General features: G+C 41.2%; 1 protein-coding gene across 2 annotated transcripts; it reads right to left on the reverse strand.

Moving 5' to 3' along the window:
- On the reverse strand, window positions 1-23,660 carry ap (apterous). Of its 2 annotated transcripts, none has more exons than XM_015168384.3 (8): window positions 22,211-23,660; window positions 18,876-19,090; window positions 18,575-18,791; window positions 17,070-17,209; window positions 3,401-3,574; window positions 3,058-3,317; window positions 2,301-2,497; window positions 1-2,235 (listed from the first exon to the last, which is right to left on the reverse strand). In XM_015168384.3, exons 1-8 carry the CDS (start codon window positions 22,247-22,249, stop codon window positions 2,062-2,064), a joined length of 1,416 nt encoding a protein of 471 aa, XP_015023870.1. In that variant the 5' UTR covers window positions 22,250-23,660; the 3' UTR covers window positions 1-2,061. The 2 variants fall into 2 exon arrangements, with proteins under 2 accessions (XP_015023870.1, XP_002059906.1); XM_002059870.4 differs by having other exon boundaries at window positions 18,876-19,093; window positions 22,211-23,659.
- Between the last annotated feature and the right edge of the window lie 1,476 nt (window positions 23,661-25,136).

Raw genomic sequence — 25,136 nt, forward strand, 5'->3', positions numbered from 1 at the left:
ATTCGTGTTGTATAAGCGTCGAAGGAGTTCTTCAAATGGTGTCTGCACTTTGTATTCTTCAATTAATGCGTTTCTCAGCTCCTGCCAAGTGTTGGCTGCTGTCCTTTGTGATATTCTCTGAGCATCTCCTGTGACTTGCAATTCGATGGCTCCGTATAAGATGCTATGTTGTCTAACATCTCGGGTTGGATACAGGTGTAGGATGTAATCTATCCTTTTAATGAAGGCGTTTAGTTGATCCGTTGATCCGTCAAAGCTTGGCACCTGTCTAAGTTGTGAAAGGGCCTGGTTGAGGTGTTGTTCTGATAATTCCATTGTCATCTTGGTGTAATACACTTTTTTTTGAATAGTTTTGAGTTTGTAGGTTTGAACTTTATTGTTCTTTGATTTTGCACTTTTATTTTAGGTTAAAGTTTGTGATGGATTATTGGTTAAATGTTTTTTTTTTTTTTGTGTGTGTGTCTTAAAAAGACTCAGTAATAACGTATTGCAGGGATCAAACGATATGCAAAGCCAGTCGTTATTAACTGTAGTAGCTTTATTGCCCAAAGGGTCAATATTATTAAGCTACTAGTGACCCGAAGGTTCTTGTGCGGATACGTATTCGAGAAAATTTTTATTACACTCCGACAACACTTTCGGTCGCGATTGTGCGTTAGATCTGGGAATTAATTATCCTTTAGCGATCTTTAATTTTTCCCGACGTATCCTACCGGCTGCGCCAATTAAGTTTTGCACGTTAGGTTACTATAAAAAAATATATTTCAATTTATTATTTTCACTTAACGGCTACTTTTGTTGAGTACATTCAGATTTGCTTCCCGAATATGAACTGATTTATCTAACTGTTGCGGTCGCTTAGCAAACTTCGCTTTGAGAGAGTTTGAGTCAAAATTGAGTGAAGTTTGAGCTGCGTCAGCAATTATGCGTGGGATAGTACTCTGATGGGAACATTGACAGTGGCGTGATATTTAGGGTGAATTGTTTATGTCTACCAAAGGGGGACAGTTTGATCTTGACCAATGTCGATGTTATCACCAGGCTCTTTGTTTACAATATTAGAAATGTTTATAATTGTGCTTATGCTTATGTGCTGAGTTATGTTAAAGGGTGGGTGCGACTATGGATATGTCACTATATATAATATAGAGCGCTTCGTTAAACTAAATTCATCTCTAACTATGTAATTCGGGCAATAAATATTAAATTTATATATTAGATTTGTTTATTTAATGCGTATGCTAGATATATATCCATATGCCGGATGCATATCCATATCTGTATATAATATATATGTGTATATATATATAATAAGTATTAACAATATTCTGGTAAGCGCAATATAACTAAGGTTCTAGTACAATATTTACAAATGAACGTTAGAAATAGAAACAACATTTTGGGCCTGTTAATGTGTTAGATCTGAACTGAAAAGAGAACCTCGGCGTGACGAGATCTGGTCGGATGGAGATCCAGTCTCGAGGCGTTGTAGTCTGAAGTGTTGGGCTAGAGGCAGCTACAAAAATACTTAATGCAACCAGCTACAACATGAGGCAGCTCGTCTAACAACATTCTCTGCGCTCTCATACCCGGAACCCATTGAAATTGCCTAAAACGGGTATATTGGCTTTGTGCAAAGGTCTGTAACAGGCAGCAGGAAGCGTCTCCCAGCCCATTGGGTATATAAACTCTTGATTAGGATTAGGAGATGCTGCCTGAACGCATCGAACTCGGCAACTCCAGGAGCTGAAGACTTGCAATTTTAAATAAGGGTAGCTACAAGTTTTTGTTTGGCTAGTTTGTGCTAGTCGTGCACACCCGACTTTGCTGCCTATTTTTTTTTGAGTATTTGAGTACAAGTACAAGCTAATCGTCGCTGCCATTCAACAGGTCCGCCAACGACAGCAGCGCCGGCGAGCAGCGTCCATTGCCGCTCGACTGCAGCAGCTGAAGCTCAATTGCGTAGGCCGCAGCAGCAGCAGCAGCTGCAGCAGCAGCGGCAGCGGCGGCAGCAGCCGTATTGCTGGCGGCATTGTGTTGCTCCCTGTCCCTGAGCAGCTGTTAGTCGAGATTGTGCGGCGGCGTGCTGTTCGAGCCGCCCAGCATAAACGATGTGGGACTGTGCACCGAGATGCTGTCCAGATCCAGTTGGCCGTCGCCCTTCTCCAGCATGCCGCTGCCATCCTGTTTCATCATCATGCGACGCCATTTGGCGCGCGCATTCTGAAACCAAACCTGGACGGGAAATAGGAAAACATTTGTGAATCTCAGCAATTGGGTTAACCGTGCGCATCACTCACCTGTAGGACTCTCTTTGGTAAACCCGTTTTCTGTGACAATTGCTTCAGATCCTTGGCATCCGGATTGTGATTGATGGCAAAATAGGATTTCATGGTGCGCAGCTGATGATGCTTGAACGAGGTGCGCATGCGCTTGGTGCGCGACGAGGCGCTCATATGACTGCCACGCCCAAAGTCCACATATTCCGTATTGAGATCTGTAATGGGATGCATATGAATGAGTTCGAATTCTGGAAGAGATTAGGCAGCAACATTCGCCCTTTACTGGGGCTGCGATGCCTTTCCGACAAGTGCGCACTTTCCACTCGAAAGGGAAGTCTTACGATTTGGGCTTTGCCTTGCGGCAATGAGTACAAATTCTGGAAGAGATTGGGAAAGATTTGCCCTCTACTGCAGCTGCGATCCCTCTCCAGACAAGTGTCCACCAAAAGATGCACATAAATGTGTGCAAATTCTGGGAGGGATTAGGCAGCATGAGCCAGAGCTGCGATCCCTTCCCGATCCACACCACTTTCCACTCGAAAGGGAACCTGTCCGATAACCTGTCAGTTGGAACAAGTTCTCTTGGCTGTATACAATTGCTACAAGATGTTCTTGAGTTTTACAACTTTTGGGCCAGGTTTTACGATGGTTTTTATGCCCGGGGAACGGGTCGCACATAAAAAATAAAGGCCTGCACTGCACTGGCGCCAGGTCGGAGCCCAGGGGCCATAAAGACGCGGCTTTTATGGGCACTCTTGTGGTATTTACAACGCACCTATATTCGCTGTGAACGCCTCGATATCCTTGGGCTTGCGCTTGCGCGGCCTGCCCTTTTGGCGCGCCGGCTGCGGCAGTCCGGTGATGACATGCGATGTGGGCACAAAGATGCCCGTAGGAACAATACTGCGACTGGGATCCGAATGCGGACTCGACGAGTCATTGTGCGGCGAACCAAACTGTGTGCTATACGGATATGTGGCGCTCATGCTCGTCGACGAGGCGGCGTCGCCCTCCCGCGCTATGCTATAGTGAGTTCTGTAGAGGATTACGAACATTTCATTAGTCAAAGGGATTGATGATGGCGGTGGGGAAGGAGGAGGGAGAGGGTTAGCACTCACCTGCAGTAGATGAGCGCATCGATGATGCCGTACTGATCCCCCTTGGTGAGCGGCGTGTGGCAGACCGTGCAGCAGAAGCAGTTGACATGAAAAACCAGGTTGCGGGCGCGCATTACCAGCTCGTTGGAGCTAATCGACGCCAGGCAGCGGGAACAGCGGCGAGTACCAAAAAAACTGCAAGTATAGTGATAATAACAAATAGTATTATTAATTTTATAAGCAAAAAACTGCATCAAAATTCAACAGAGCCCAGCAAAACGAAATTCTAATTTGAATAGGAGCTTCGCGTAGATATCGATACTTTCTTTGGAAAGTAGTCGAAGACCGAGTAATTAAAGCAAGTTTTCTACACATTTAACTTTAATGCGAAAATACGCACTTACTTAAGCGATTTGCGAATTGAATAATTGATTACTTACGTCAATAATTTCATATATTTTACCCACAACGTATTTAATTTTATCATTTCATCGATATCAAATATCTGATTGGCGCCACAATTAGCAAAATGGCGCTAATAGTTGCCAATAAGTATTTTAATTGCTAATTGAGGCGACGATTGTACTCATTTCAACTATCAGGTAACGCTGTCTTGCAAGTGAACGCGGAAAGAAAAGTGTTGAGTGAAATGTGAAAAGTTATTTAAAACGCGTTAAGTGCAAAGTGCAAAGGGCAAAATAATTACTGCAGTTGCCGAGTGTGATAAAAATCTTCGTGCAGCGCAGTGAGCATTTAAGAGAGAGCACTGCAAATGGCGGATTTGGCACCAGAAGTGCGTAAAATTTTTTTTCTTAATTTTTTTGTTTGTGAATTGCTGTGCGAAATGAAAATGGTCAAGTGAAAATTAAAAAGGGTAAATAAATAGTGTTAGGTGCGCATAATAGAGAAAATTAAATATTATTTTCATAATTTTTTTACTATAAAAATTTCTGATTGGCGCCACAATTAGCAAAAAGGCGCCAATAGTTGCCAATAAGTTTTTTAATTGCTTATTGTGGCCACGATGACTTTGCTCATTTCAACTATCCGGTAGCGCTGCCTTGCAAGTGAACGCGGAAAGAAAAGTGCTGAGTGCAAAATGTGAAAAGTGATTTAAAATGTGTTAAATGCAAAGTTAAAAGTTAAAAGTGCAACATAATTGCTGCAGTGTGATCAATATCTTCTTGTAATGCAGTGAGAATATAAATTTCAAAATGTGCCAGAAGCCAAAGGTCGCAGCTGCGAAATTAGCAAATTTGGCGCTAAAAGTGCGTAATTTTGTTCTTCATTTTTTTTTGAGTGAAGCGCTGTGCTAAATGTAAGCGTCTTAGTGAAAAGATAAAAAGTGTAGTAACAAGTGCGCATAACAAAAGTGTAAATTGCAATAATGCATATAATGGGTGCCAAGCGACGACGGCATATGCGTATTCGCTTGAGGGCAATTAATTGATCATTGGGTAAGTGAGACCTTAAATATTTCTAGTATTTAATGTGCCCAAACATATATTTTGTTGTTGCCCTTTTACATATGTAAATATACCGAAATCACACAATTGAAGCATTTTTGGCAAACAAAAGGGAATTATGTGTGTAGTATTAAAAGTAACGGTTAACTGGCTATGCCTGTGTGTGTACGCTAGGCAGTATAAGAAGAAACAAAAGTGTATAAGTACGCTCTTATACATACATACATTGCTTTGTGATATTTCCGCCGCGCTGTTTAACGTGCAATATACATACATATATAATGTATGTATGTGTGTCTATCATTAGAAATAACTGTTAACTGAAAATGCCTCTGTGTGCGCTAGGCAGTATAAGAAGAAATACATTTGTGATATTTCCGCCTCGCTCTTTAATGCGGATGTAGAATATATGTAAGTACTTACACGCATAAGACCACGCCCATCGGGGGCTGCTTCAATAGTGTGAAGCAATATCTCTCGCAATTTTGGAGCTAGAGCCACCAAATTTGGCAGGTTGATAATTGATGATCCTTTTTCAAGAGCGTATTATTTTTGAAGAGTATTTATCAGTCGGCTGCAGTGAACTACTCTCTACAATGAATAGCACATGTAAATGGCAAATGGCCATAGTAAATGGTGCTTCGCATGGAACCGCAAGAATTCTACACATCTCACAATTATATGGCATGATAATAATAAAAATCGAAAACCTCAATATATGCACATATGTATATGTGAAATATTTGTATAGCTGTTGTTCAGTTGGGCAGCAGGCAATAATCTTTGCCCTGGCCAGACAAAATTATGGCCTCTCCACTAATAACATGCTTTCCGGCCGCAGGAAGCTGGCCGTGCTACTGTCTGTCCAAAGCAATCATCGCCAGCGGCGGCAAACGAGATCTCTGGAGTCTAGACCCGAACAATGAAGCGGTTAACAAAACGCCCACTCATCGTCAACGTCAACGTCGACGTCAGCGGCCGATGTCTGAGCATCAGTTTGGAGCCGTTGGCTACTGTTTTCACTTTCGCAAAATGACAGATCAAAGATTACCAGCATCAGTCATAATCATTGAGGCATACACTCAGAGAAAAAATATCAATTTATATTGCAACTTGTTGAAATTTCGGTTAAGCTATTAATTTCGTTGGGCATGAGATTCGTATAGAAATATTGAGAATTGATTTTTAGATAGAAGTTTTAAATGGAGTTAATATTAGGCCTAAAATTTAATGATTCGAAATTCTTCAAAAAAAGATATAATACAGAAATGTCAAGCGATATAAAGAATTCATATCCAAATAGAAGGTTTAAATGGAGTTCATATTAGGTGTAAAATTATATAATTCGAGAATATTGATAAGAGAAATAATACCGAAGTGTCAAGAAATATTCAGAATTGATTTCTAAAGTGGAGTTCACAATAATTCTGAAATATTATCCATAATATCCAGAAATGTCAAGAGCTTTTATAAACACTATTCCCTTTAGTACTAGACTTTTTCTGTGAGTGCACTTTGCTGCAGTTTCGTGCCAAATAATGGAGACCCTGTATAGGCGTTTTCCAGCACTGGAGAGAAGGTGGAGCGGTGCGGGAAAGGGGAGTTCGAAAAACCGAAGGAAACATCAAATGCACAAGACACGCGATTTCTTTGACATTAATCAAAATAATTGGCGCATTTCACTTCAACTTCGCTCAACAGACTCATTCTCACATTTTGTTGGGCAAAAATGAAAGACACAACGCAACAGCAACTGAAACAATTCCATATAAATTTATCATATTTATATAGCGTACTCTGGCTCGGGAGCTCTGCAGCTCTGCAGCTCTTTAGCTTCATTTTCATTTCCCATTCGCATTTCGTTGAAAATTATTTGGGATGTGACGCCGAGATTTTTGTCACATTCACATTTCGCCTGTCAGAGACGCAGTTGCCAGACTCTCACTCGATCTTTCACTGTGTGTTTGTGTGTGTGTCGGTAAATACCTTGTGTGCCGGGCAAGACGTAAGCCCCATAAATAATATTAAACATGGACGCAGCCAGCGTCAACATCGTGCAACGGCAACGGCGACGGCGACGGCGATGCGGTGCCTGGCTACCAGCTCATAAAACTGTTTCAGACAAACAGACCGAGGCGATGCCTTCATTTCGTGCCACTTTATTTTTGTAAGGGAGCCCCGTTTCAACCTGCCACGCCCCCTTTTGCGCCTTTTGCCACCAGCAGCAGCAGCAGCAGCAGCAACGCAGCAGCGAGAGAGCGAGAGAAAAATGAATTATGATTATTGCCATGTAAAAGAGCAGGCGAAATGTCAAAGTGACAACGCCTAATATATGATTATGTTTTCGAGCGCTCGAAATCTGATACTCTCACACACACAGACACACACACATACACACACTAACACACACGCACACCCTGGACACGCCGAATTGCTCCCAGCTTCAAACCGCAGCCGGCACAGCCCAGAACCACAGCCTCAATGTCATTTCTGTGATGTGTTGTTCTCGTTGTTGTTGTTGTTGTTGTTGTCGTTGTTGTTGTTGTCGTTGTTGCTGTCGCTGTTTCGGCTTCTGGCTGTGGCTGTGGCTGTTGCCCCGGCCGGCCGACTATTTCCCACCGCATAGCGCACATCAATCCCGATCCGAACCAAAAACCGAAGCGATACCAGCAAAACCCGGCTGACTGCCTGGGTTAACCGCATCGTTCAGCTGGGTTGTTGCTTCTCTTCTCGTTGTTGTTGTTGTTGTTGTTTGTCCTGCACTTGTTTCGGAGGCGTTGCCCACACTGCGAGAAAAAGGGCAGTACTAAAGTCCAGAGTGCGACGTTTATAAAGCCAAAATGGACCCCATTATTTGAATACTCTGAGAGATATGCATTAGACTTTATAGAAAAATTGACAAAAGTTTGAATGAAACACAAAATACTTAATACAAGAATTTGCCCATTTGAATTGAGCGTTAACACTGCTTAAAGAAATTATTGTAATACGACTTTTGAGATTGAAATTTTGAATTTGGATTTTATTGAAATGTTTTGTATTCGGAAATGTGAGCAATAAGCTTCAGCTAAAATATTAATTACTCTAAGATTGATAACTTGAATGAAGTGCAAGAATTTGTCGACTTAAAGAAAGTATTGCCTTACATTTTTAAGATGGAAAGCTTTATTCAAATTTTGAACACGGAACTTCTTGAAATTCTTAATGCTTTTCTTCGAGTGCACTTGAAGCGTGCGAAGCTGCGACACATGTGAGCATCCACATCCAAATCTACATCCACATCAGCAGCAGCATCAGCATCAGCAGCTGCTGCAGATGCAGATCTCGCCTGATAGCCATGACTCTGGGTCTGGCTCTGGATCCGTGAGCTTCTGCTTCTATATTTCATTGTTGCCCCTCGCCCCAGCAACAACAGTAAAAAGTCAAGTTGCTTTTCGGGCCTCTGATTACGCAAATAGATAAGTTCCGGGGCTGGTTTAGGGTGGCTCTGCCTCTGGCTTTGCCTTTGGCTTTTTTCATCTCTGTGAGCTCTGCAACTCAGACGTGGCTGATAACAGACATCGAAATCGTGGCTAAGTGGCGCGCGCGGCACGGCCACTTGGGCCACTCGCGGCCACTCCATGGCCGATGGGCTGGCAACATACAACACATCACATCATACAAAAACCTGAATAGGGTCCACGTATGTTTGATAGGCGGATACGCATACGGCATACAACATACGGCATACGGCATACGGCGAGGTCGAGTACGTCGAGTACGTAGAGCAGCGCTCTGCACGCTGAAGTGTAAACCGACGTGTGGCAGGGCAGCGGCTGCCGTTGAAAAAGGGGCACCGCGTTTGTTGCACCGTTGCATGAGAGTTGTTGCTGGCTGCTGCTGGCTGCGGCAGCCACGTTTTGTAACGTGAGAGCATTTGTAACGCGCACGGAGGGATATTGCGAACGGCGCTCAGGTTTTTCAAGTGCCACCCGCTGTGGCCGGCTCTTCCGATTACAGGCCAAGTAATATACATGCAACACCAGCAACAACAACAACAACAACAACAACAAGTACAACAAGCAACGGATTTCCCAGACGCCACCCCGTTCGCAGTTGCAAAAAAAAAAATACAACATATACAACATTTTAGTCCGGATTTCGTGAGAGCGCAAAACCTCCGGCGGACGCCCCATTGCGTTAATTCGATTCTAGGCTCTGCCCAGGGGCTGAGCTCTGCCTCTGCCTAAACATATACAATAATTATTTGCATTTACTTTTTTGTGTGTGTTTTTTTGCTGTTGTTGTGACTGTGACCCTAAAGTAAATACAGTGCGACAAGTTTTGTTGATATTTGTTATGCCGCTTGTTTTTTTTTTTTTTTTGCGAGTTAAATGTGCTGGAAAATTAGTTTGTATTGCTGTCTTTTCGGTTCGATCTGTGCGCGTAATGCATAAGCGATTAGCCCTAAGCCGCAGCTCAACATAACCTCAACTAGACGCCAAACATAATCTCGCGTCAAACACAGCCTCAATCCTGTGGCTTGACAACTGGTTTGTATTGTTGTCTTTTGGTTAGATCTTAAGCCTAAGGTCGCAGCTCTGCTTCTACGCGCTAAACATAACCTCAATCCCCAAACATAACCTCAACTTTGCTGCTAACATAACTCAAACATAACCTCAACTTAGCGCCAAATATACCCTGAACATAAGCTTAAGTACGTGCCAAACATAACCTCAAAACGCAAACATAACCTCAACTTGGCGCCAAACATAACTTCAACCTACTATGGCTGTGTCTGATCATTTACCCAAATAGTTTCCATTTAAATTAACATTTACATTTGCATTAACATGTACATTTACATTTAAAATTAAAATGTTTAAACGTTCTTTAATAGGCCTCTTCCGGCTTCCAGGAACCGCATCATGCTCACTGAAATTGCATGTATAATTTTTATAGTCTAGCTGATTAGATTAGCGCCCCATTGTTAGCTGCCTTTTTTTTTTTGTTTTTATTTTATTTTATTTTTTTTTTTTTATTTTGAATTTTTGGAGTATGATTCCTGTGGCGGCAGTTTCTCTCAAGTGCTGGCTTTGGTTGCTGTGAGCGCTCGCATAAATTCGGCGTAAAATGATGTTTTAAGATGCCCATTAAACATTTTAATTATCGCGCTGCGAGTAGTTTTTATTATATTTGTTTTCCTACTGACAGGGAGAGAGGGCGCAACTGGGCCCAGAAAAAGGTTGAACCATTGACCAGCGAAGCGAGCGAACCGCGACGCGTCTCGGATGCAGCGTGCAACCACGGCGAACCACCGGAGAGTGGCTCACCGTGGTGTAAATCCAACAAAACACGTTTAAGTGAGTGGTAATAGTTGATTTAATGTGGCCAGAGCAGGTTAAATTGTTAACTAAACTGTGTGTCTGCATATTTCCAAAGAAAGCAACGATAAGGCTTTAAATAAGTTAGATAAATTCTTATAGTTGATTTTTACTTGGAGATTACTTTGCCGCAAAGCAAGTGAACTCTTGTGCTTCCGCGAATTTAAATACTAAAAGAAATCTAAAACGATTTAGGTAAAAGTTAATAATTACAACCAAATAGATCAGACAAAGAAGTAAATCGAATTTTCTAACGAAAAGCAAGTGTTATTATTTTTTCTTGGGTTTCTTTGAAATTTGCCAAATTTGCTTTAAAGCAACATAAACTTCACTTAAGCCACAATCGTCAATTGTTCTCAATATTCTTTCGAATGATAATTATATATTAATTCAAACAGATGGCAGAACTGCAAAAGAACCGAATACTAAATACACAAATAAATTATCTGGAACATAAAACACTTCAAATTAAAGTTGACGGTAAAAATCAGACATTGGCTAATGCTCGTTAAAGAAGTCCAACTTTTTTGTTTTACAGTTTCTTCGAAAATTTCTTCAAAAGTACAAACTCTGCAGAATCAATTCGTTAATTGAAGGCCTAATAAACTTCACCCACCCAACCGAACGCTGGATATTTTAGCTAGATCTGCCGCAAGGAAAACTAGACTATGTTATTTCGGAGTTCAAAGCCGGATCTGCTTTGCGCAATTGACGTTGTTAATGATTCTTAGCTGTGTATATGAAACACAATCAAATACCTATCAAATTTGCACTCAGAGATCTTCGTTCGGGTTTTATATTGTTACTCGAGCTAACTTACGCTATGTTATATGATTATATGCTATATCGTATCTATAACATTTTCCACTTAATTTCCCACTTATTAAAATCACATTTGTTGCACTTTTTTGTTGTTATGATGAACACATTAGCTTATCCCGTGATTATAGTTATTTAAGGCAAGCTGATTATTTCTGAACACAAATTTGCCAACTCTCAGCCATTGTCAGTTGGCTCTAGCATATATATATATATATATATATATATATATATATATATATATATATATATATATATATAGTGTAGTTGGGTGCTGGGGACGGCGCTACATGGGATCGCTGACAAGTGCTCATAAAAAATAAATACTGCGCTTTTTTCTCAGCCTCTTTGTTGTTGAAGTCTTCTCCTGTGCCTCCGCATTGCTCAAGTTTTTGATGACGCCACAGAGTGTGGCAGGGGCTGGGACAGGGGCTGCGGCAGGGGCAGGGGCAGGTGGTCACATAAAAAAGCGTCGTGAGATAGAATCGTTAAACTCTGTTCGGCTGTTTAACTACTCTGGCTTTGTCTCACTTTTTTTCTCTTCACTTTTTCTACTGATTTTTCAATTTCATTTTTGTTGCTGCTGTTGTTGTTGTTGTTGTTGTTGTATTCTCGCCGTTTGCCTAATGAATTCTGTAAGTTTTCTATGATTTTTCGCTTGGGATGGCGCGGTGTTTTTTTTTCAGCTGCCCCCAAGAAATTATTTTATTGCATAACGCGCGATTTGCGGCTGGCCATAAATTTGGTGCTCGAGTATCTCTTGGCCACTCGCTGGCCACAATTAAATGGATGCGCTTCGCTGACTTTCAGCAACTGTAAACATTTTATGCCACAAAACTTTTTTACCCGTTTTACCCTTTTTTTTTTCTTTAACCGGGACTCGCCCCTGCCTCAGCCTAGGCCCTGATTAAGACATTTCGCTGCGCTGCAAAACGCATTTTATTTGATTTTATTTTGTTGTTTTTCTCTTATTTTTCCGGCTTCTTTTTCTTCGCTATTTTCTTATTGGGCCTGAGCTCTGATAACGAAGCCAATCAGCTATTTTCCTTAAGGGAGGGCAAGACTTGCGCGCTGTGGCGGGGTGGATACATAAAAATTATGACACCAAGGCGGCCGCAGGCAAAAGTATCTACTGTATATAGCTTGTATATATATGTATATATGTGTGTGTGTGTGTTGAGATGCTGCGACGATAAAGGCTGCAGCTGCAGCCTCATTTATACCCTGTACCCACTTAAGAGGGTAGCATGCTTGTGTGCTCATATGTGTGACAGGCTGAAAGATATATCTTCGAACCTATAGAGAATTCATGAATGGTCTTGATCAGCGTCAACAGGCGAGTCTGAATGAATGAATTAAGTATCCCCGATCACGTGCTATATATATATTCTTGATCAGTATCAATAGCCAAGTCGATTTAGCTATGTCCTCTAGGGCTGTTGAGCACTCTTACATTATTTTAAGGGATATATAGGGTATCCATCCAAAGTGTGTTTATGCAAGTATAAAAGGTTACGCCAGATTGGGGCTGTGCTTAGGGTATCTTCTAGTCATGCACTCCCTGGCACACTTGCTTGTTTTTGCTGCTGCTGCTGGCAACAGCTTATCCGCTTTGGCATCAGCAGCAACATCATCATGATAGATAAGAGCCGAGTTCAGCTGGGTTGAGTTGGACTTTTATGACGTTGTCGCGCCGCAGGATGGCCACGAAATATGCAGAAAACGAGGTGACAGCCAGCAATTTTAATTTTTATTTTTATTTCTCTTGCTGCTTTTTGCTGCGGCTGCAGCCAAACAAGAATTGGCGAGCGAAACAGGTACATTGCCCGATTGTAAAATGTCAACGAGGAGGTGCAACAATGAGAGGTGGTGCGGGGGGGAGGGAGTTTGCTTCCAATGTAATCCACAACAATCCAATTATTTAGCTTGCATCGGCTTAAAAGCTAAAACAACAACAAAATTATGACCAGGCCAGAAATATATAACCACACACAAACATACAGTTAACACGGCAACGGTGGCAAACATATGTTTTGATGGTCCGATTAGCGCAACAAAAAAAAAACGGTATATATATATATGTATATATATGTTCAGCTTATATCTGTTGATATATGTTTTTGCCGTATCTACAAACTGGTCGCGGAGTTTCGGTAGCGACCACCGCAGCCAATGTGACATGTGTTTGCTTTTTATCAGATGCCTTGTTTTCAGTTTATTGCCACCAAATTCATATGCCACAAACAAATTTGTTAAAGCCCAGCTAAGACTGTGGCCGAGCCAAAGCTAGTCTAGCGAAGGTCGCTGCACAAATTGCGATTTGAGGAAAACTTGTGTAGAAATTGTAATACATCCAAATAATATATCTAAGCTGTAAGTGAATGTCTGTATACATAACTGGACTTGAATTCAAATTCATTTCATTATTATGCAGCAAATTATACATCTGCTAGCAGGTGTTGCCCGGACAGAATTTGAACAAAGATCATTGAAAATAGGTTTGGTAAAAGAAGCGATTTTTCCGCACAAGCAGGTGGAATTTCTTCAAAACTTAAACAGTTTAAACTTCCCAGCTCTTACGGCTTGTGCGTTGATCACTAATCAGTCAGTCAGTCAGCCATTTATTCAATCATTCATCAGTCTGTCAGTCAATCAGTTAATCAGGACAAACAGTTGTATATATAGAGATTATATTGGCATATGCAATATCTGATTTAATATAGTCTGTAAGTTTGTTAAGAAGTAAAGTTGAACATGTGTCTTCCTAGCTAACCCGCCTATCGAGTTTATTACTTATCACCGATTACTTGAATCGATAAAAATCGATAACAATATGCATTTCCTTAAGCATAAATGTTCTAACAGCTGTTGGCACATGAAATGCCTAATTTCATATCGTTTGTATGCTCTTTAAGAAGAACATTCAACGTTTGTCTTCCGCGTTTACTCGAATATCGAGTTTGTTATACATTATCGATAACTTGAAGCGATTAAAATCGATAACAACATGCATTTCCTTAAGCATAAATGTTCTAACAGCTTTTGGCACATGAAATTCCTGATTTTATGTAGTTTATATTCAACGTTTGTCTTCCTTGTTTACTCGAATATCGAGTTTATTATATATAATCGATAGCTTGAATCGATAGAAATGTTCTCTTCTTGCGAGCATTTCGCATATGAACCTCTTGTGTGTCTCATTTATCTAATAGCCGTATAGATTTCACACCAAATTGTCAATAATTAAAATCAACGCCTCAACAAATGTACGCAATTATCTAATAAAACAATAATTTGAGCATATCAATAACCTTTTGACCTTTTCAAATAAACAGTTAAACCACTTTTGATACGTCTAGGCGTATTATTAACTGAAACAAATCAGGTTACTTTATTTTAAACTTTTAAATTGAAAACTTAGTTGAGGTCATTTTCGGGGGCGAGGACTATCAGCACAAAGTAGCTTTCAATTGAAATATATACGTGTCTGAGCGCGCGCGTGTGCTTGTGTATGTGTGTGTTTGTGTGTGTATGTGTGTGTGCGTGTGTGTGTGTGTTTGTGTGTACTTATTTATCAATAATTACATTTGAACTGCTTTGACCGCACAAATGAAAATTCTATTGAAAAATGCGAAACAAATAAAATTGATGTGGAAATGTTTTTGAAGTCTTCATTTTTGTGCAACATCAATAAATGAACTTTGATTCGCTTTTGGCAAAAGACTAATTAAATCCAACTTAATGTTGCGTCTGTCTGAAGTGTATTTAAAACTAGCCACTTTGCAGGCTATTGCTGCCACTTAAAGAAAGTTGAGCGCATATTCCTTTTATGCCCTTGCAGAGGGTATTATGATTATGTCTCGATATGTGTAACGCCTAGAAGGAGACATCTTCGATCCCGATATATATTCTTGATCAGTATCAGCAGACGAGTCGATCAATTTATATCCGTCCGTCCGTTTATCCGTCTGTTTCTATGTTTCTCTCAGTTTTAACTCAGTTTTAACTTCCAATTCGTCCCTCCTTCTGTTGTACATACGTCGAACCGACTAGATCGGACCATTATATCATATAGCTGCCATATATATGCATAATTCAATCAACATCGGACCACTATATCATATAGCTGTCATAGGAAATATCGGTCGAAAAGTAGTTTATTGTAAGATTTTCCCTGCGCTTCTTAGATACGAGCGGAAAGTATATTAAATTTTCTCTTCTTTCTTAACCTGTTGCTGAGATATTATCAAAATCTTATCATTTAGTTGCAGTAGAATTAAACGACCTAAATGTAAATTTAGTGACTAAGTTTCTATTCAATTTTTGTCTTTCTTTTTCTTTAAATGTTCCTGTTTGTTTTTTAATTTTGAAATGAATTATAAGTGTTCGTTTTCGATTTAACAACACATGAATTTATTGCACTGATGCGTTCATGATTTTTCATGTAGAGAAACAAAAGAGAGAGGGAGATAGAGAGAATCAGAGACGGGGGCGGTGGCGAGATTCGCGTACACCCACAATATTTCCCCATAGAGTTAACGGTGCGTAGGGCATAAATTGTTGGCCTGCGCCCCCTAAAAAACGCAGCGCGGACGACTTTGTCGACTCGGCGTTGTCATATTTGACATCGGCTCTATAAATCAACAAAGAATGTTCGTTGTCGTTGGATGGGACAGGGGGGACTGGGGGACTGGAGGACAGAGGGACGGAGGCGGGGAGTCGGCGGGAAACTTGCTTTCGATTTGATTGATAATGCCCAAAGGCAGGGCGGAGGAATGAAACGAAATGAAACATTACGGCGGAATGGATTGTGGAATTGTGTATGACATGACATGGCGGCCCCCAGACCCGAGACTGTGTGTGCGCGTGTGTGTGTGTGTGTGTGTGTGTGCGTTGCAAGCGGAGCGAAGCGGTTGCGCTGCTTGGCACGCTGTGGGGGGATCAGCTGCATGCCGCATGCTGCAGCATCATCATCCGACTGCGACTGCGTATTTTGAAATATGGAGCGGTAATAAATGTCACAGGAATCATTTGAGAGGAAATACGAGTGACGAGCGTGACTTGCATTCGATTTATGTTGCAAGTTGGGAAATGCGTGTTGCATGCCGCATGCTGCTTGCTGCTTGCTGCTGCTTAGACGTCTGCTGCTTCTTCTTCTGGCAATGATAAAGTTTTTGATTTACGCAGCAACTGCGGGCAGGTGTAGCAAAAACTTTTGTGCTGGCAACTTGCAACTAACCACCAGCCGCAGCTTTAATTGCCGTGCCACAACAAATTGTAGGCGTTACGGTGTGTGTGTGTGTGTGTTTGTATATGTGTGTGCCTGAAATTTGGCATAATTATAACCTGTTTTCATTTTGTTATTGTTGCCGTTGTTGTTGTTGCACTAATCTCGCGTGTTGCTTGCGGCGCGTGAAATCGCGTTGCACGGCGGCAACGTCGGCAGCTTCCTAGCTGAAGCAGCACCCACCCAGGCGCAGAGTTGTCAACCTCAAAAGCAACTGCTGCGCTGCTCTGTGATTCTGCCACTGCAAGTTGCAAGTTGCAAGTTGTAAGCTGCAACTGCAAGGTGGTGTCTAGCGTGTTTTGGCGAGGTGAGCGAGCGTTGAAGTCGCGTTCTTGAGAAACCGAATGCGGAATGGGAATGCAAACAGCAGAACACACGCAGCCCCATGCAGCCAGGCGCAGCTCCGCCAAGCTCTGCACAGGTAAAAGGGTTGGGTGAGGGGGGCGGTGGGCTGGTGTGGAGCTGTCTTTCGCTGCGGTCGCGGTCTGCTTGTTGCCGTCACCAAGCCAAGCCAGCATTGGATAGCCTTCGCACAGTGGTGCAAATGCACAATGCTGGCATGCATATAAATATTTCATTTGCGTGTTTGGCAATCATTTTCTAGTCAATGTCTTGGCATGCAGTTCGAGGCTTTATCTGATTCGTGACCCCAAGCACCGACTGGCTGCTTCCCAGCAGCTAAAGCGAACAGCTTGAGCTGTTTCCATCACATTAGAGTCAGTTTTCGGTTCGGGATTCGCACTTAGGCAACTTACCTATAATAATCGTTTTTGCAATAAATGTTGCCGTCACGTGAATAACATGAGGATTCCCGTTCCAGCGGCTGGCGACAAGCATAACACTGCAAGCAGCTGGCATGCCAGCGTTTTTCCACAGCGGAGAGGTAGAAACGATCCTGCAAAATCACGCAAAAAAAGCAAAAAACAATTAATGATGGATCTACAAACGCCTCTTAAATTTATGTATATATTTTTTTTGTATGCATTTTTGACATTATTTGCAGAATTTTTGACTCGAAAATGCATCAAATTCCTCGATAAATTAATTCTGTGCTCATTATAAGAATTATTTCTTAATAATAAAGAAAAATTATTTCTTAATATTAAAGATTCCCTTTAAATAAATGTCTTTATGTTTGTAAACAATATAATTGAGATGCTGCCTCATTTAAATTCGTGTTTTATAACATGTTGATAATTGTAATGAATATAATTATATGCTAATTTATATCCATATATTTTTACAATTATGACTTGCGGCTCTTTGTTCAAGTAATCAAGTTGTTAACATAAAAGGAACGAGAAAAAAAAATACAGGTAGTCTTCGAAGTGCCGACGGTTGATTTTTCAATTCTATTTTCTATAGTTTTCAATCGATTGTTCCCATGGAAAATGTTATCGTGAAGCTTATAAGCTAGTTAAATTGGGATTATTTGAAGACAAAACGAGAAGGAAAAGCTGTCTCCAGCACGCCGAACTACGAATACCCTTGCAGACCGTACTTTTACATGATGCTTTGCTCGTAAGCACAGGAAAAATAGTAATTGCCGCTTATGGTTAAGATTTCTAAACAGTTTTCAAAAAGTTGTTCGAACTCATTTTGGACAGATTATTCTTATGGCAGCTTTATGATATAGTAGTACGATCCGGTTTCGACATATGCAATTTCATGACGATACCCTTAAAAATGAGAGACTAGTTCGAATAGAAACAGACAGACGGACGGACTGGCGTATATATCTTTATCGACTCGGCTGTTGATATTGATCAAGAATATATATATTCTTAATGGGGACGGAGATGCCTCCTTCCATGGGTTATAAAACAGTATGAAAAACGAACTGCAGACGCTTTATTTTCATATCGCATTTTCTATACTTTTCGACCAATTGTTCACTTGGGAAATGTGTTATTTTATCTGGATAATATGTTGATTTTAGGTGAGTAAAGGATTATTTGTAGAGCAAAAAAGTAATTCTATATAGAACTTGTATGATATAGAAGCCTGATCCTTTCAATTATTATGCTTACAATGTGATTTTCTTTTAAATTTAAAGACTAATCATGCCCTTGAGAAAATTTTGATAGTTTTAATAGACACGATTTAAGATAGCTAAAACTTAAGGCAAACTTTAAATAATTTCACAAAAGACACATTGAATTAGCTGCAACAACTCATATAATCATGCGGCTAGTTTTACCTGCTAGTCTTACCTACCCACTAAATGATGTACTATCTAATCACATTTGGCTGAGCTCACCTGTATTTGTCGGCCGCAGCCGGCGCAATCGTCGGGATTGCGGGTTACTTTGCTATCGTTGGTGGACTCGGGGCTGCTGGGCGGTCCGAAGGGCTCCGTTTTGAATGATATGCCCGACGTGGTCTCGTCGCTGATCTCCGTGCAATCGGTGCGACTGCGGCTAATCGAGAATTTGGCCGCTGAGTCCTCAAATGTGGCGCGATCGGCGGTTTCATAGCTAAAAAATAAAAGGCGGGTGGATTTCAATTCACGTGTGCCTGTGTGCTGGAAAAGGGGGGGGGGGGGGGGAATGGAAACTTACCTTCTATATGACTCGCTGCCGTATGCATTGCCAAATGGCTTTGTACTGTGATCACAAATATCGGGACACGAGGATGATGTGGAGCATGTGCGAAACAATGGATGATGATTGTTATTTGCACCTGCAGCACTGCCGCATTGATTGCTCCCTTGATGTGCTACAGGTGGTGTTGGACTTTTCTCCCTTGCGCCGGGCCCAAGAAATCTTGCGCTCTGCTGCTGCAGGGCAAAAAAAAGAAACAAACAAAAAAAAAAAACGAGAATAAATACAAAATTTATACGTGTTAAATAAGGCAAACTTTTAGTTAACCGAGCAGGGTTTTCTTTCTTTTCATTTACTTTTGAAATGGAGACCGCATCGCTTGATTTCCGTCTCAGTCAGCTCTGAAATTTTTCACAAATTTCGTAAAATTTCAAAGGATGTGCCCCGAGCAACAAAATGATGCATGAAATTTTCAATGGCGGCGGCAAAAGTTAATTTCAATTAGCCAGCTTTTTTTTTTGCGTGACTTTTCCAAGAAAACGTTGCGCGACATTTGAACAAACTTGGGTAGGGGAAACCCAGCGACAGATGATGCCCGGCACCGCCCAGCCACCCCGCCCCTTTCCGCCCTCTCAGCCCTACACTCTCAACCGACAGACATTCATTGAAAAAAAGGAAAAACTTGAGAAGATGCAAACTACAGAGCATATAATATACGTGCCACAATATTATTTTCGAGTACGAAACGGAGCGCAGACATCATGTCGCACATTGCAGCCAGACAAATTATACAAATACAAATTTATATATATAAATATGGGAATATATGCATATCTGGCGACTCGCTACGTATCATCGATGCTCCAGTTTACTTATTTTTTGATTAATTAGTCGAAAATAGATTTGAGCTCTGTAACTTAGAAGGATGACAACTTTTTAACCAGCCGCAAAACTAAATAAATTCGAAAACCAAAAAACTTCTGTTTTTGCTGGCGTTACAAATATTTTGTTGTTGTTGTCGTTGTTCTTCTTCTTCTTCTTCTTCTTGTTGTTGTTCGGGCTGTGTTTGGGCAGACATCGGTTTTACCTTTGGGGGACGCAACGCAACATTTCTGGCTGCCATTTTAGTATCCAATATTTCACCATTTTCGTCTATCCACACACATCTAATCCCCAGCCGACATGGCATAACCACATTTTTATGGCAACTGCCATTTTCTTGTTGTTGTTGTTATTGTTTTTTTTGTGCAACATGATGGCTTGATTTGTAGCCTGCGGCATGCCCAAAAAGGGGCAGGCACAAAATAGCAAAATCAAGCAACAGAAAACACGTAATACGCATACATCTATCTCTACCCCTTTTGAACGGAACTAAGATGAAATATTTGTGGAAAGAAATTAATCTTTAATCTTCCATATTGTAGCAGTTTATAACTCCTCGAAAAGTCAAAAGTATTTACAAATGAAGCAGGCTAAAAGTTATTAAAGTTTATCTTAACATGACACCTACAATTTTTGGTTTAGGTTTGTTGCCTATTAAAAGCTTAAAAGTTCCTTTTAACCATTTTTTTATTGATTCATGTAGTTTTTCATTATTTACAAATAGAATTGCAATAATTCAGCTCATTTAGAATATATTTAATCTAATGAAAAGTCAGCCAGCAACCTGATTGCTTACTGAACAAAATTCAAGAGCCAATGCATTATTTATTGTATCTAAAACAGCAAAAACTCCACACAACCTGTCGAAGGGCTAATTCTGAAAAAAATATGCGGCTTATTTTAACCCTTTGCCCCGTTACATAAAGCAAGTCATGCCGTAAAGTCTGCGCCTAAACCGATTGGGAATTATAAGCGCATATCATGCACAAATTGTTCATGGCTGTCGTCTTTCCGTGCGTTTTGTTGTTTCTATCATGACAATATACATTATGCATGGATAACATTTCATCATTTATCCCATTGCCTGCGGCTCTGTCATAAAGGCTAAACATTTTTTTCTTTCTAGTTTTGTGCAATAACAATGTAATTGAATAGTCTAAAAGGCGCAAATCAAATGAAATATGATTTAAAATGTGGGCTACAATTAAAAATAATTCACATGTCAAGCTGATGCATAAATGTAAAACGTTTGTTTGGCTCAAATAACAATTTTTGCATGCTTAGCATGGCGTATGCTTAATATTGGGAAGTTTGACATTTTGTATGAAATATTGTTCACGTTTTGTATTGAAATATAAAACGATAAATAAACTGAGCATATAAAAAAGATAGCTGCAAGCTCATTCGAACTGATTGTTGGCATCGCTTCAGCTATCGATGCATGACAACAACACATAGAGAACTAAAAGGCAACTCATGATCTCGGTTGCGCGTTGTCTCTGAAACCGAACTGCACAAGGGGGTTTTTCTTATCGCTATCAACAGCTCTGTCTCAGACGCTGGCTCCGGCTGCTCTCGACTGGGCAGGAGCGTAGCTTTTGGTCTGGCATTGATAACATTTGTAACCCGAGCCCGAGATAAATCACAAATTAATCAGCGCCCATAGACCTGATGCGCCTCTGATGCTGAAGCTGACTCAAAAAACTTGTTCGAGAATGTGAAAAATGAGAAATCCGAAAATGTTTCACACATTTGTCCAGCATATTTACGCATTTTTAGCTACCGATTGTTCGATCTATCGAAATTTGATTGAGAATTGATCGATTAAGTAACTTATCGATAAGAGGCAAGCTTTGCTTGAATGTTTGAAGCGTTTTAGTGGCAGATTATTTAATTGAAGTATAAGGATCGTCTATTATTGACTATTTAACGATTCCTGCTACTTTTCGATTCCCAACGGACTCGGTTAAAGGCTCGCAAAGGTCTATTATCGACGAGCATTTCTTATCAACTCCCAAATTCGATGTGTTTTCTTATTGGTTGTATTAGTCAATGAACTTAACTATCGAAATTTCATTAAAAATTGATCAAGTTAATAAAACTGATCGATAAATATAAAGTTCCACTTGAAGTATTGATGGGATTTAATGGCAGATTATTAAACTACTGCGGGGTATGCGATTGCGCTTGCGAAGTTCTATTATCGACTAATATAACTTCTACATTTCCGGACTCTATCGACTTTTTTGTTACGAATATCGTTCTATCGAATCTAAAGGGCTTATCGACTTTAGATATCGGTGAAGTAAGGCTTTGTATCGATCAAACGAATTGACTTAAAGTCGATCATCTTATTAACAGGCTATCGATTTATCTCCAACTTATCGATAACAGCATGGTATTGGGAGCAAGGGGCAGCTCATTGTGAGTCTGTTGACTTGTTGATCTTTTGTTAACCTATCGATGCTTACCCAATGCATCACAGGGCGCTCCTCGGTGCAGACGCCCATGTGCGTCTTTTGGAATGACACGAGGTCTATTTCCAACGATGATGATGTCTTTCTGGTGTATGTTTGTTGTTATTGTTGCTGTTGTTGTTGTTGATTTTGATGTTGTTGTTGTTCCTGTTGCTGTTGTTGTTGTTGGTGTTTGTATCCTGATTGTTGTTGATGCAGCGACTGGGCGCAAGGCAAATGCAAAGGCTTTGGTCCAATAATCCAAATGATATTCAATTGTGTTTATGAAACACTTGACACTGAATCTCTTGCAGTTCTTCTCGTTGTTATTGCTGTTGCTGTTGTATGCGAAATCTTTTGCCAACAAACAATCGAATTTGTGGGCGAGTTTGTTGAACGGGAAAAACACACTTTGAACATCAATTTAATAGATTGAACATTTCGTGAACGGTTGTCGTCAGCGCAGGCAGCTTTTTTTTTGTATATAAACATTTATTATTTATTCTCTCACTATATATAATTGGCTTTATTATTATTTTAATTTCTTCTGCTTATTCTTGCTCAGCTTCAAGGTAATTTAAGGAACATTTGGGTTTTAGGTGACGCACACAGACACACACACACGCACAAACACGCACACACACTTGACTTGATGTGGCGGCAGGTAAAGTTGACTTTGAATCGAGGCGCGCGCTCCTGAACCGACACGGACCACGGTTTAACGAGTCTGAGAGACGCCCGACGACGCGGACACCGGTTGCAAATGTCAGTCCCGGAATGTTAAAACCCGAAATTAATTTATGACATTAATTTACGAGACAGCGCGAGAGAATGGCACTCTGTTTAAATTGAGTGGTAGTGGGAAAAGGTCCACTTTGGTCCCGCTCAGCCGGTCAGCCGGTCACCCAGTCAGCCAGTCAGCCAGACAGCCTCTATGTGTGTTCCCTACGGCAGCGCCCAGAGATGCGTGGCTACTGATAAAGGCATTAGAGCTGGCCCAGAGGCGGATGCGCCTGTTCAGTTTCTGTTTCTGTTTCTGTTTATTGCCGATTGTGTATATTTTGTGTGTTGATAACTAAATGAAGACTTTGACTTTGGACGGTCGTCGGCGGCAGCTGCTGTTGTGCAAAAAGAGATCAGGCCAAACAAAAAATCGACGGAACCGACGGCGTGCGTAATCTGGCGAGGTTAGAGGTTACGCCCGCGGCAAACTCAAACACGAACGGGGGCCGCGCAATATATAATTCAATTCAATATTTGACTGGCTCCCTATTGTTGTTGTTGTTTCGGTTTCTGTTGTTGTTGTTGTTCTTGCTGTTGTTGCATTAAAAAAACAAACGAAAATGCCGAGCGACGAGCCCGAGCGATGTCTGTTGTTGTTGGCACGCGTTTTCAAACTGCGGCGACGTCTCGAAACTCGACTGCGATTCGATTTGGAAACATCCGCGCCGACAACCAGTCAGCGTAGCGGCGTATTACTGTGTGCTTTGCGCCTGCAGCGAATTCACAAGCTCAACTCTGAGACGCGCTCTTTACGCTAGCAGCACAAGCAACAGCAACCACCATCTATCTGTTGTGGCCTCTCGCTTGCACTTGCCAGCTGCGGCAGCTTTAGCGCGCTCTCGCTCTCGCTCTCTCTCTCTCGCTCCCTCTCTGTCGCAGCTCTCTCTCGCCGCAGCAAATGGCGGCGCTCTCAGCTGATTTGTGTTTGTATGGCTTTCTCGCTCGCACATGTGCGGCAAGTGACGTTTTGAGGGCGTGGTGTTTGTCGTCGTCAGTTGCAGAGTCAGTTATTGACTCGGCTGCCCCCGCCAATGTTGGAGAGCTTGAGTTCGGGGTGGCGGAGGGGGCCACGATGGCTGGCTGCCAAACATGAATAATGCAACAGCAGCAGAAGAGTCAGCAGCAGCTACATCGGCAGCAGCAGCAGCAGCGGTGGCGGCGGCGGCGGCGGCGGCGGCGACAACCGGCGGTGGCAGCGGTGGCAGCAGCCGCCGATTGTGGCATCACTTGGAGACCCCATGACAGGAATTTTGCGCTCGCTCGCAAAAGATGTTCGCTGCTGGCTGCCTTTGCTACACAAGTAAGAAGACGTCGCTTGTCGTTGTTGTTGTTTTTATTGGGTGCTCTATCTGTGTGTGTGTGTGTGTGTGTGAGTGCGTTTGCCTTGGGACCTCTATGGCTGCCCTCCTTCATTCGCCGTTGCTGTAAAAGGCAAAGAATACAACAACAACAACAACAACGAAAAAAGTTTGAAGAAAATCGAGCAGGTCTTATTTATTTAGATTTTTTTCTTTGGGCATTTTATGATATATTTTTTTTTTCTTCTCTTTTTCCTTTATTATAACTTCGTCTTCTTTATATTTTTGGTGGCTTTTTTTTTTGCGCTGCTTTAAAGTTTTTTGTTGCGCTCGCTGTCGATTTCTTTTCTGCTACCTCTTCTGCACCATTGTTGTTGTTGTTGTTGTTGTTGTTGTTGTTGTTGTTGTTGTTGTTGTTGTATTGCTTTGATGGCTTATAGAACAATTTTGGGATGGTGGAGCTTAGGGGGGAAAGGCTCTTTTGGCAGTAAGTATCGGATTCGCATTGCCAGCTTTTCTTATTCGGTTTATTTTTCTTCAAAAAATGCGAACATACCTATAAATATGTACATACATTGTATTGTACTATATTGTATATAAGGTAAGCTTTTTATATATTTGATTTCAAGTGAATTCTTTTAAACATTTGCCCAAGTATGCTGTTAAATGTTTTACATAAGCACGAGAGTTCTTGCGAAAACTTTGCGCAGGTAACGCACAATTAACAAGTTAAATAAACTTTACAGCACATTTTACTACGGTTATAAATTAGAAGAAATTTACTAAATTTCGGTTATGCAATAAAGGGAGAGGGAAAAGGAAAGCGGGTCTCATAGCTCATACGCAAAGTAAGGTAAAGT

The sequence above is a fragment of the Drosophila virilis genome, chromosome 5, assembly GCF_030788295.1.
Source record: "Drosophila virilis strain 15010-1051.87 chromosome 5, Dvir_AGI_RSII-ME, whole genome shotgun sequence".
Taxonomy (NCBI): Eukaryota; Metazoa; Arthropoda; class Insecta; order Diptera; family Drosophilidae; genus Drosophila; species Drosophila virilis.